The following is a 12,524-nucleotide window of genomic DNA, read 5'->3' as shown; positions in this document are numbered from 1 at the left end:
ACCGCCTGGTTGTGTGCTCTGACTGCTGCGGGCCCCTCTCGGCTCAATCTGGACCTAGGACCCACCTGAGCTTTGGGACCCAGACCTCAGCAGGGAAGGGATTTTGTTTTCCCTTTTGATATGTTTTGAAGTGCTACATCCACTCATGCAACCATGAAGCAGAGACCTGGCAGCTCTCCCTTTTGCAGGCTTTTCTGCACATGCAGGCATAGATGCACAAAGCTATATCAAAAAACAACCAACCAAACAAAGAAGCTGCATTTCATTTTTCTGGCAAGTTAAAATCTGTTCTAGTGAGGTGCAGGGGATGATGATTTTCCCCATAATTTGATTTGTGGCTTGCAGTTTTTAAAATTATAGAATTATTTTAACTTGCACATCTTTAAAGACTACATGCAACGTCCCAAGTTAGGGGCTAGGATGAGGGATCAAAGAGCCAAGAGACCTTCTGTTGTTTGTAATTAATTTTGAAACCAAGAGGGATAATAGCATGGGTAAGATTTCACATGACCTACAACTAATAGAACGATCAAGAGGATAACCTCAGAGACAGCCAAGTTTTGTGCAACTAGGTTGGGATTTCAGCCCTACCTGAAATCACATCACCTGCCAAAAGAAAGGACAGACCTACAGCAATGAAATGGAGGGGGGACAAATGGGATGGCAGGGGGAATTAGGAGACAGGCAGAGACAGAAAAATAACTTTTTATTCAAGTGACCAGGGAAAGGACCTGCAGGGTGAAAGAGGGGGAGCAAGGGCCCCATGCTTGTGGAGGTGGCAGCTTCTCGACAGTCACACCGAGTGTGCTGGAAGGATCAGCTTACTCCTAACCTAAATCCAGTGGAGGATTATTAATGAGGTGACAAGTGCAGGGTCCAGGATGACAACAAACCCACCAAGTCTTTGGTACAGAGGCATACTTGGAGCCGTGGTCCTGCTCTCTCTTCTAAACTCTTAATGCTTTCTTCAGGGGAGGTGACAGAAAACAGGCTTGGAAAGTTTATCTAAGAGGCTGAGGTGCCAAACGGCTTAGCAGGGACAATGGTTAAATTTAACTTTAGGCACAAATAAAATGGATGGATGAAGTTTCTCACCTTGTGTGGAAGTACAGTGGAGGGCAGCCGCACCAGCCCCACACGGCTGCTGTGATCTCAACAGCCTCGCTGTGCCACTGCCCAGAGGACAAGAGATGGAGGCGTAAGCGCGGGGCTGGCCCCGCAACAGGCAACAGCTTGCTCTTTTTCAGGAAGATCCTTTCCGTGCTGGTGCTGCCGGCAGAGAGAGCAGGAGCTGGGGCAGTGCTGCTGCTTTTGGGAGCAGCAGTGCACCGGCACACCAGGAGAGGAAAGCTGGCATAGCTTTGCACCTTCCCACTGAGGTACTGCTCTCCCCAGTTTTGCAATAGCTAGGAGAGAAATAACATTTCTACATGAGCTAAGCCCACAGAGCACTGCCTGACTATAGGAAAACCCCTAGAAACCCATGACCGAAGAGACGCCTGGAGTTAGCATCCTCAGATGACCTCCCGTTACAAATTCCGAGGGCTCTGGCTATTTATAAAGGCCCCGATAAGGCTAGAGTTCAAGAATGCACTGACGTTTATAACTACAGAGCCAAGTCACCCTTTCAGCCATCTTCCTCATGCCAGGGAATTCAGAGAGGGTGTTTGTTACATGAGGATAGTCAAAATTGGCCCTCTAAATAATTTGGTACAACAATATGCTGAAGCATACATTAACTCCTGGAAACCCCTATTCAGGCTAATAGCTGTGGTAGAGCTGGGCTGCTGAAGCAAACGAAACTCGCCTTGTCCAGGATCTGTACTCAGGGGTGAGGGATTGAAGGTCAATATAATCCAGCAAAGAAACCTAACGGTGGTCTGTCGCGAGGGCTCCTGCACGCCCAGGATCACAAACCGCAGCTCGAACTCTTGCCCTCCTCTTCATTTGCTATTAACGCTGCAAACAAAATGCCAGCTGCAGCGCACGCCAGTCTTACTGCTTCGTAACACCGCCTTCGCCGGGTTTGCTTTTAGAGTTACACAGCGGTAAATTAAAAAAAAAAAATAATCTGCCACCTAGTGGTAAAGGAATTTCTTTTAGGGAGATGCTGATGTGAGCATGTCTCGCTCTGTTATTGGTGGTTTTCCAAGGTATTTTCACTGAGCAAACTCTCATCCAAGTAGTATTTGGAGGGTACAGATTTTGAGAACACTTCGGGGTATGCGCCAGGGCATTTACAGCATGTAGGTATTCACAAAACTAAGTGGCTATTTGAGTGATTCACTTCTATTATGGAAAAGGTCCTAAAGATATTCCTACCAGCCCAGACAAGCATTTCACAAGATATAAAATGAATTAGGAATTTTCTTCAGAATTTCACCTAAGATGTGCCTCCCATGTGTCTTCTTTGAATTTAAACACTAGGAGTCCTAATCAGTAGGAAAAATATTCCTTTAATAAGAAAAAAATCTTCCTTTAATAACTGAAGTGTGCTTCCCCCTGGATGTTTCTTCGTGTCCCCTGGGCTGCCATGCTAACCTCCTCCGCATCTGCAGCGTGAGAAGCAGCAGCACAGGCCACCCTCCCAGGCTGCAGCCTGCAAAGAGGGGATGGGACCCCTTCAGCGAGCTGTAGGGCTGAGAGTGAAATGGCCATCCGGCAGGAGAACCTCGTGCAATGCAGCGTCAGACAGGTACAGAGACCTTCCTACAGAGATCATCTTGGGAAGACGATAAAAGAGCCAACACTGTGTTTCTACCTCTGTACGCTGTATTGTGGGGTAGACAGGGAATTACTGCAGCCAGTCCTGGTGGCCACCTTTGCCGAGGGCACCGAAAACTTGAAAAAGGGGGCAAGAATGAGCTAAAAATATTAAAGAGTTGGATACCAGGTCTTACAATGAGAAACTTCAGAATTTCAAGATTGAAAAGTTACTTGCTTACAACACAGGAAAAGTTAATAGCTGCTACTGAGTTACTAAAAGTCAGCTTCTAAGGGCTTTTGTCATCTGGCAGAGAAAATAACCTGAACTGATGACACCAGACAATCTCGTGTTAGTAACAAGGCATGACATTTAATTACAAGGAAATTAGCCATTGGAGCAAAATACAAAGAAAGGTGCTGGAGTATGTCTGCTGAAGTCTTCAAGCAAAGACTAGGTACCTTCCTGGAAGTTAGACTTTGGGCAGTTTATTTGTGGTATAAGATAAGAGGAGATTAGGCCAGATGATCTGACGGTGCTTTCTAGTCTTGGAATATGGGAGTGAAGTCATACCTGTCAATGAAGTCTTGTTACTCAGGAGTGTAATTTGGTATTAGGAGACTAATTTAGGAACAAAGTGTGAAGAACATATGTTAAAGGATGAGCAATAAGGATAAGAGCAGTCATAGCCAGCCCTATGATCACTGCAGGACTTGATATATTCTGCAAATCTGAAGTCATGGGTAGATGGGAGGTGTTGAAATATGTTTCTTTTCTGCACACTTAGACAGCTTCTGTAGAAATAGTTACAAAGTGAGAAGACTGTATCCCAAAGGGGTTTCAGTTTTGTTACTCAGTGGGTTACTTCCTAAGATGATGATCTTCGCCGGGGGCTGTAGCATCCCCAGTCCCTGTCCCTGTCCCTGCTGCCTGCTCTCACCGGAGCCTCCCTTGCAGCCTCCTAGTTGAGGTATGGCTTATTTCTAAATGTCCTTGACAAACATTAGCAGAATCAGGCTTCCTGTGCAGAGGTGGCCTTTTAATACATAAAGGGAGCTTACAAGAAAGATGGAGAGAGACTTTTTACCAAGGCCTGTAGTGACAGGACAAGGGATTTTAAACTGTGGGAGGGTAGATTTAGATTGGACATAAGGAAGAAATTTTTTATGGTGATGGTGGTGAGACACTGGAACAGGTTGCCCAGAGAAGTCATGGAAGTGTTCAGGGTCAGGATGGATGGGGCTCTGAGCAACCTGATCTAGAGAAAGGTGCCCCTGCCCACGGCAAGGGGGTTGGACTAGGTGATCTTTAGAGGTTCTTTGCAACCCAGCCCATTCCATGGCTGTAGGGTTCTGTACTGACGCAGTTACACACCAAGCCCATAAAGCTTAAAATTTGTTATCAGCTGGATTTTAAGTGCTAGCTGAATGCTGAAAACATGCCAGAAGCAGCCCATTTCTTGCACCAAAGTTAAATTACCTAGCTGGTTACAGCCAAGCCAAACTGATCCTCAATTGCTTGCTGGGACATTTGACTGAAGGAGCTGTTTCATGGTGGTGGTGATTTTGGGGGGATGCTTGCAGTGAGCTGGCCTAAGGGGCTGTGCTCACTCGAAAGGAGGCCAAGGTGCTGCTGACTTCACCAGCCTGGTCCAAATGGCATCAATTTGATGCAGAGGGCTGCTCTGAGCCTTCTAAATGCATGGACAGGGATGGTTTTGCTCCTTGCCAGTGTGTGCCTCCAGCTGGGAGGAGAGGATCTGGGTGCCTCCTCCAGCCATGGTGCTCCCAGCCGCTGACTTGCTGCTTTGTAAGCCATCCGCTCTGATTTCACCACCTTTGTATGATGAATGTAGATTTTGAAAGTGGGGCTGGAGGTTTGCAGGCTGAAAATAAAGGACTGGCTTTGTTTTCTTTAGGCATGAGTGTTTCCAGGGTAATATCCCTGTTGCAGCAGCAGGTGGGAGCCCTTGGCACCAGGGACCCCTCAGCTGCCAGAGGCACGTTGCCCAAGCAGTGTGGGGGTCCCGTGGGGCCTGGTGTCCCCCTGCGTGACAGCAGACAGCTGCATTTGTCAGCCAGGCTAATGGCGGGTGATGACACCCTACTTCTGAGGTGTTTCAAGTGGGCAGCACACCTGCATGGCACCAGCCTGCTGGCTGCCCACCCTCTCTGCTGACAGGTTAGTTAATGTTAGAGGTTCTTTTCTGCATCAGGACAACCTCAAGCATTAGGTGCCCCACCAGGAAAATCTGCCACAGGAATGTGCCACAAAAAGAGGTGGCAACATTCCTCCCCCCAGACCTGGGGGCTCATGAAGCCTGAACCGGGTGATGCTTGCTGGAGAGACTGCTTTCCCAGGTGGCTCGCAAATGCAGGGATCAAGTATATTGTCTTGTTATATGCCTTTCTGCAGTGAAGGCTAACACTGCTTCCTGCAGGAGTGCATGCCCAAGGGCTGAGGCCAGGTCAGCAAACGCAGTCCCTCTGCAAGGCTGTCCCTTGGTGTCAACCCCCATCCTGCTGATCCTGCTGGTCCCTGTGCTCAGGGAGAACGAGGGACCTGTTGTGTGAAGTCCCACTTTGGGCCTTAAATTTTTTGTTATTACCTTGAAGAAATTATATCAACAATTCTCTCCCTATTCCAACATGAAAGATGTTTTCTTATTAATTTTGAGCTATCGATTCTCTCCTGGGGTACAGCAGGAAATGCTTTGGTCATTCCCTCCTCTGCTGCTAAGTGCTCTGCCGTAGTCTGAATGTTTTCTAAGGAAAAGCTCTCTGTCCTTCATCCATGGCTCTTCCCAGCCAGGCAGCCTCTGCAAGAACCAAACCAAGGGGACAAACGGCGCAGCTCATTTTTTTGGAGGAAACTCCTCCCTTTGAGGTGTTTATTATTGAGGTTTTCCTCCTAGAAATATCCCATGGCTCAAATAGAAGTGATGGAATTGAGAGAAGTCTCCTTATTACAGAAATGTGACTGATCATAAATGGTGCCTTTCAGCCTTTAAAATACATTAAATTCTCTGCAACAGCAATACCACCCTGAACCACGCCAACTCCAGACTTGCCTTTGGTACCCAGCAGAAGACCACAGCCAAGTATGCCCAAAACCATCTTTGTGGTTTCCTGTTGGCATCCCTCCTTTTGCCCACCAAACCCCTTTGAAATGAGGCTCACACACAGCTGCTCAGAGTGCTGTCTTTTATTTTGGAAGAGGCCCGCAGAGCTGCTGGTGCATGGTAAGTGGGGCAGACCTAGAGCCGTCAGGGAGGAGGGATGTGGCAGAGGAAAGACTGTGCCTGGGTGCTGCTCCATGCTGTGGCTCAGCGGCTCAGGGAACAAGGGTAGCACTTGCGCGCAATTTCAATCTTCACAATGCTATTCGGTTCCAGTGAGTAGGTCACCTCGTCCTCGCTTACCCCTGGCGGCAGGCTGACTTCCTTCGTGATGTTTTTGTAGTTATATGTCTTCCCTTTTGTGGTGGTGTGCTCCTCCTCGTGCTCCGCTAACACCTTCACCTTCCCGTCTTTCACTGTTACAGTGACTTCCTTGGGGTCAAACCCCTCCACATCCATCAAAGCCAAAAGCTTGCGATCATGGGAAGAGTTCAACACCCTGTTAAGTCTTCTTTGCATGCTGGAATAAAAACAAGAGGACAGCCTCATAAGAGGAATGGGTGGACCTCCCTGAAGACAAGAGAAGTAAATAGGAAACTGTTGGATCCATGTTTGTGCTGATGTACAGCACGTGGGGGGTGGTGTCTGCACCATCAGAAGGAGCTTCCACCTGCATTCCTCAGCAGTCAGGAGTATTTCAGCGTGCCCTCTTGGCATGGGGCAACTGTGGAGCTGAAAAGTTCTTTCACCTAAGTACAGAGAAGCCAGCACTCCTCTTTCACATGTACATACGCCCACTAAGCTGTGTGCATCCATCTTAACGCATTGCCCTACATTTTAAACAGGTAGATCGCATTTTCCACTTAGGAGTTTTGTTTAAAGCAATCAGTGGATAAGAGACACATCTGGCAAAAAAAAACCCAAATGCTCCTGCAGAGCTGGGCTGGAGGCTCACTGAGCCATTAAAATGATTTCTAATACTGTCAGTGACTCTGCTCCACCAGAAGGCTGGCTCTTATTCAAACCATTTGTAAAATACACAATGGAAGGGTCATGTCAATTCTAGTAGCTATATTGGACACAAGGCACCAAAGTAAAAGGATAATGTGTGTGACGGAAGAGGAAATAGGGCAAGCAATGAGGGAACGGGCATGACCGCTAAGGTGAGAAATCCCTAACGAGTGGTTTGTTAGCAAGGTACACCCATTTCAGCAATCCTATTTAAAGCCTGCAATGACTCAACCTCATGTGGTGATTTTGAGATGTATTTTCTGTGCTCTGTGAGAAATGGTTCCCCCACCTGCCCCTTTGGTCTTTTTATATTGCTGGTTGGAGGAGCATAAATGTGCTGGGAAGAGCTGATCATTCAGGGCATTTTGGGCGTTTTTTTTGTGGGAAGGAGGTTGTTGAATTCCCCAGTGCGATGGGCTGAAATCCTGCCGTGTGGTTTCAGATGGCAGATGTATGGACTCGTGTTAAAGCTTGGGAGTTGTCCTGAACGTGGCAGGGCTGGGCAGCCCAGTGCTCAGGGAGAGCATGCCCCAGCATCCCAGAGCCTCTCTGGAGACCTCCCAGATTTTATTCAGACTGAATTTCCATTCCTTCTCTGGATTTTTGGCATGCAATGGGACGCTGTGCCTGCCCAGCTCTCGTTCTCAAAACACTGATGAAAATCTGGACGTGGACGCCAGCCACTGCAGCATCTGGGGGCCTGGATCTGAAATCAGCTGTTTTACAGCCCTGTGTGAGCCACAGCCACTGGGTAAGCTTAACATAACCTCACAGCAACTTTCAGTTTCACTGAAGCGTAAAATTAACCTGCAGTCAGGCTTTTTCCTTTTTCCTCTAACTTTATTGCACCCACTAGATAACGCACGTGGCAGACCATGGGCTGGTACTTGCTGTCTACAGGTGATGAAAATGACACATTTTTAATTGCCAAGATGAAGATATCATCATCTCCAGGAGCAATACAAGAGAACTCAAAGAGAAGCTTGAGTTTGGGGAGAAAATACCAATGCCACAAATACAGCAAGAGACTCTCACCACTGCTGATGACCAAGGGACCTCTTAGCTCTTCTGGTCTCTCAGTGTTTGGTTGTGCCTTAACCCAAATGGTACAGTTTTACCATTCAACAGCTCCCTTCCTGTAGGGTACCTTTGGGTTTAATATCTACTAGAGTCAATCTTGAACTCCATTAACAAAATAAAATCATCACACCAGTGGTCACAATGGAGATGCAAAAATCCTGACACTTATTCCTCCTACTGTACAAGGTGGGAAAACACGGACACGCATCTGCGGTGCATCAGTGCTGCACCCTACCTCATCCAGGCAAATTTCTGCTGCTGCTGAAGATAATTACACGTTTAACGGTCTTAAACCGAATTTACATTGAAGATGGACTTTGTTCCACAGCTGAACAGCTTTCGGTCTAGTTGAGTACTTTAGTTTAGATGCAGTTTGTGAGGTGATTCATGTCACAATGCCACAGTCCAAACCTCTTCTGGTGCAGGTGCTGCGTGCATGGCTCCTCTCGGGCTGCCTGGCTGAACAAGCCATGCCTTCCTGTTCTGCTTTCAACTAATTTCTCTGAAAATGGCTATTTCTTTCCCATCCTGCTTATCTGTTTCCACCTTTGCTCCTGATACTGATGCCAAACCTCCCAGCATCCTGCCTTAAAGGATGCCGATGCCCATGGAAAGCAGGCAAACATGTTACCTGCCCAGGTCTTGCTCCACATCCAGCCTTGTGGTGAGAGCCATTCTCTCCCAGGGATGGCGACTGGGCTGGTGCAGGCAGCAGGGGCACCGGGCTGGGCTGCACAGGCAGGACACAGGCAGCTTTTCATGGAGCTGCCGCAGGTGCAGGTCCATTAGCCTCATCTGCCTCTGCATCTCTCTCTCCGCCTGCTTCAAATCCTTCTTGGCATCTTCCAAAAGGCGATCGTGCAATGACATTGTCACACTGCAAAGTGCATCAGGGCACGAGTGTGCCCGTGGCAGCCTGTGCTCACAGTGGGGGGAAAGTTGCCTTGAGAGTTTTGTCTGCAGGTGAGAGTGTGAAAGGAGCTTCAGGTGCTCTTGAAGCCTTCCAGTTGTCACCTTATGACATCATGGGCCTGCTGACACGTCACAGCTCCACGGTTGCCGTGGGAAGTGCAGCCCGGATCCATGTACAACCACACACCCCCACTGCAGCTCCCACCCGTGGACCAAGGGAGCCCGTGGCAGGGGGACATGCTGGAGGGCTTGGGGCATGGTGGGGATATGAGTGCCAATGGCCAGGCAGCAGAGCTGCAGGCCAGCAGGAGTGTGACTTGGGTGGTTTCATGCACAACGTTGCTTCAGCACGGCTGCCCACGCTATCCTCCTCTCTCCTGCCCAGGCACACCAGCACAGAGGGAACGCCAGCCAACCCTCTTCACTCCCAGGCAAAAATCACCATGGACAAAGCCCAGGTCTCTACTCAAGCTTTTAAGTGCGGTCTCCTCTTGAAACTCGTGAGGATTCCCATTTCCAGGTCCTGACCACCAGTGCCTTGGGGGAAGGGAAATGCTCACCTGGCAGTGGGTTACTGTCAACCTGCTGCAAAACTGCAGCTGCCCTCTGCAGCCTTCTCCTCCTCATTGTTTTGCTGCTGTTTACTATGGCCTTAAAGAAAATATGTAAATTAAGGAGAGGTGCAATTGCTCTTTGTTTTTTCCTCCTTTTGCAAGTGCTTTGCACAAGGCGTTGGCTGTGTGATGCCTACACACATTTTTTGCTGTCACCTAGCATGGTGTTAGGCGAAGGTTACTGGAAGCCTTGGCCTGAATACATGTCAGGCTGGTGCCGGCACCCCTGGGAGCACCACCAGCCCCCAGTGAGTGCCAGGGAAAGGTGAGGTGCTTATGGCAACTCCTGCACAGCTTCTCCCGGGTGGAACACCCCACCTCCCCATCCTGCCGGCTCTCTTCTCCCATGGTTGTCTCCAGTGGCTACAGGTTTCAGATGTGACTCCAAACCCACTGCTTCCACCAGGAACTTCTCCTTCTGCCTGTTAGCTCTCTGCCTTTTTTATTTTCTTAATGGAAAAGACACAGCAAATGGTTAAAAATGTGCAGAAATGGGAGGTTCTCTTTACATCCCTTACTGACAGCTGCAGTTGAGGTACTTCTGGGAACACTTTGAGAACATGTACCTTCAATAATATTTATGTCATGCTCTCACACCGTAGTAAGAAAACATGGCGCTCAGAAAAGCAGACGCAGGTATTTGCTTCCCCCCTTACAGATGTTACTCCGCAGCTTTCAGCTGCCCATGCATCAGAACGAGGTGCTGCCTTGGCAAGAGTGGGTGACATGAGGATTTTGGTTGATGGAAGGCAGCAAAAAGGATGCTGCATCCTGCAGTTATTTTACAGAGAAGGAGGCAGGGCATGTGTGCTGTGCGCACTCAGGGAATTGTTGCAAGCACTTATCTGAGCTGACAGTTTTACCTTTGCAGATCGTGTGTGTGCTGGGGTCTGTTGCCTGAGCACTCAGGGAGCTTGGGACAGGGGTGCCACAGTCGTCAGCTCCTGCCTTGAGGACTTCTGAAGCCATTGTGTCCTGTCAGGCTGTTGCATCAGTTTTTCTTGAGAATGACCCGCATGGGTTTCAATGTCAGCAATGCTCGTGGCGTGGATGGATTTGCCTGGCTCCCTGAAAGGCATCTGTGGTGTGCTTTAATCACAAGGAGCATTGACACAAAAACCTCCTGGGTCCAATACTGCTAGAAAAATTAAAAGAAGACTACAGGAGTGGGGGGTGCTTTATGTTTTGGGGAAATCTGGTCTTTAAGGGCTTGCAGTGGATTGAGTATCAGTGGGAATACAAAGTCCCTGTGTATTTAAGAGAGCAGGAGAAGATCCCTTGGGACCCCGGAGCTGCTCTACCTTGCTGGTGCCTTCCCACGGAGGAAGCACCTTCCACAGTTGTTAGCTGTATCCAAAAGACCAAGTAGCCCCAGACAAGAAAATGTCCCCTTGAGCCTCCAAGCAGGCAAAGCCAAGCCCCGGGGGCTGCTCCCCCTGCTGACCGCCTGGAGGGAGCCGGGCCTGCCGGTGGCTGAAAGGGGGACCCCAAGAACCACAAAGGGGAGCAGGTCACATCTCAGGTTGGACAAAAGCACATGAGGCTTCATGGTGGACATAGCTCACATTCAAACATTGGTGTATCATATGCAAGGATAAATTAAAACATTCAAATAAGTTTATATACCTAATTACATTTACGTATACCAGCAGTGAAAACCCTTTATTAAAAGCCAAATGCTTAATACATACTTACAAAGCAAAACCTAACAACCCCTAATTGCCAGCAATGATACTGACCATCAGCTTCTGTCCCATTATCTCCGGTAAGTGCTATAGCCTGAGACAGGAACCGTATTCCCTCAGACTGGCCTGTGACACAAAAGCTAATCCCAGCCTCAGCAGCATCAACACCCTCATCTCTCGGGCATCTGCAAACTGGTGAGCTGGATAATGTGTTATTTTCCCAAGGCGAAATATGAGTTTGGCTTTTCAATAAATCAAAAGAGACAGCTTTTTTTTATATATATTGAATGATAGTTTCATCCAGAAAAAAAATTGCATTATGCTTTATTACTCATAAAAGGCATCACTTTTTCATTCTGAAGACAAATCTTTTATTTAAGAGCTGAATTCAAAGGCTGTCAATGTGTGAAGGGTCCCTCCTGTATGAAGTCTGTATACCTTTCTGATGGCAGTATTTTGTCTTTAAAACTCTGACATTCTCTAGTCTCTTTGGCTCCACATGAAAGAATCTTTCAGGAGGTCTCTCTTGCATGGTAAGAGTCTGAATCCTTTATTTCAGAGGAAGTTTTGTTTGCCAAGTCCCATCTGAAGAGACGAGATCTGGAGCAGACCACTTGAATCGAGCATTGAGCTAAATCGTCTTGTCAGAGTCCTGGGGGTATGGACCTCAGGAGCCTTTACAAAGCAAAGATGCCAAACACAAGGATGTGTGTCAAAATAAAATTTCTGCAGGAAAAGCAACAACTTGAAAATGATTTGAAGTTAAACATCCCTGGTGCATGAAATCAGGGAGTTTGAGGATTGACTATATGCCCCACAAGAGAGTGGGGAGGCTCAGCAGGCAGGGGTGCGCAAGGGATGCTGCCTCCTTTGGGATGCATTTTTATGTCAAGGGATGTGAGCTCTTCCCCGCAGCAGGCTCACCCAGGGAATTTATTCCCACACCTGGAGAGCATCAGCATGGCCTCCAACCTTGAGCACTGAGCAAAGGGACCTGCATGCAAAATAAACTGGGAGGGCATCACCACGCATCCTACGTAGGATAAGTAAGTGTCTGTGGACACACATCAGCCAAGCAGAGATTTGCCAAGCTGCTGCTCTGCTCCTCTGCCCCCTTTCCCATCCCACCACCACAGGCTGAAGCGCAGCGAGCAGCACTGCTCCTGGCATGCGTTGGCCCTGCTTTGAGAACAGCTTTTCCTTGCCCTAACATGTCCCAAAACCTCCCGGGAAATCCCACAGCAGGATGAAACACCATGTCAGCAAGTGCCCTCTGTGGAACCAATTAACCCAGGAGTAGTAACACTGGTTTACAAAGGCTTCCCAAAACACCTGTGCGCAGAGCTGCTCATCCTTGAAGGCACTGTCACACCAACTGCATATTTTCACTTATATTTTCA

The 12,524-nt window shown here is 48.3% G+C and overlaps 1 protein-coding gene across 1 annotated transcript; it reads right to left on the bottom strand.

Moving 5' to 3' along the window:
* Positions 1-6,029: 6,029 nt before the first annotated feature.
* On the bottom strand, positions 6,030-8,998 carry ODF1 (outer dense fiber of sperm tails 1). The gene is made up of 3 exons (XM_075085808.1): positions 8,928-8,998; positions 8,545-8,790; positions 6,030-6,342 (listed from the first exon to the last, which is right to left on the bottom strand). The coding sequence occupies exons 1-3, from the start codon at positions 8,996-8,998 to the stop codon at positions 6,030-6,032; spliced, it is 630 nt and encodes a 209-aa protein (XP_074941909.1).
* Positions 8,999-12,524: the final 3,526 nt, after the last annotated feature.

Source organism: Phalacrocorax aristotelis, chromosome 2 (assembly GCF_949628215.1).
Source record: "Phalacrocorax aristotelis chromosome 2, bGulAri2.1, whole genome shotgun sequence".
Classification (NCBI taxonomy): domain Eukaryota; kingdom Metazoa; phylum Chordata; class Aves; order Suliformes; family Phalacrocoracidae; genus Phalacrocorax; species Phalacrocorax aristotelis.
This window is presented reverse-complemented; position numbering and strand designations above follow the sequence as displayed.

What these genes read in the sequence shown, in the direction of transcription:
- ODF1 (XM_075085808.1), bottom strand. Translation starts at nt 8,998, where the DNA reads ATGGATCCGGGCTGCACTTCCCACGGCAACCGTGGAGCTGTGACGTGT. An exon ending in CAGGCCCATGATGTCATAAG is followed by an intron (nt 8,791 to 8,927) that starts GTGACAACTGGA and finishes TGCACTTTGCAG; the next exon opens with TGTGACAATGTCATTGCACG. An exon ending in GTGGAGCAAGACCTGGGCAG is followed by an intron (nt 6,343 to 8,544) that starts GTAACATGTTTG and finishes TTTTTATTCCAG; the next exon opens with CATGCAAAGAAGACTTAACA.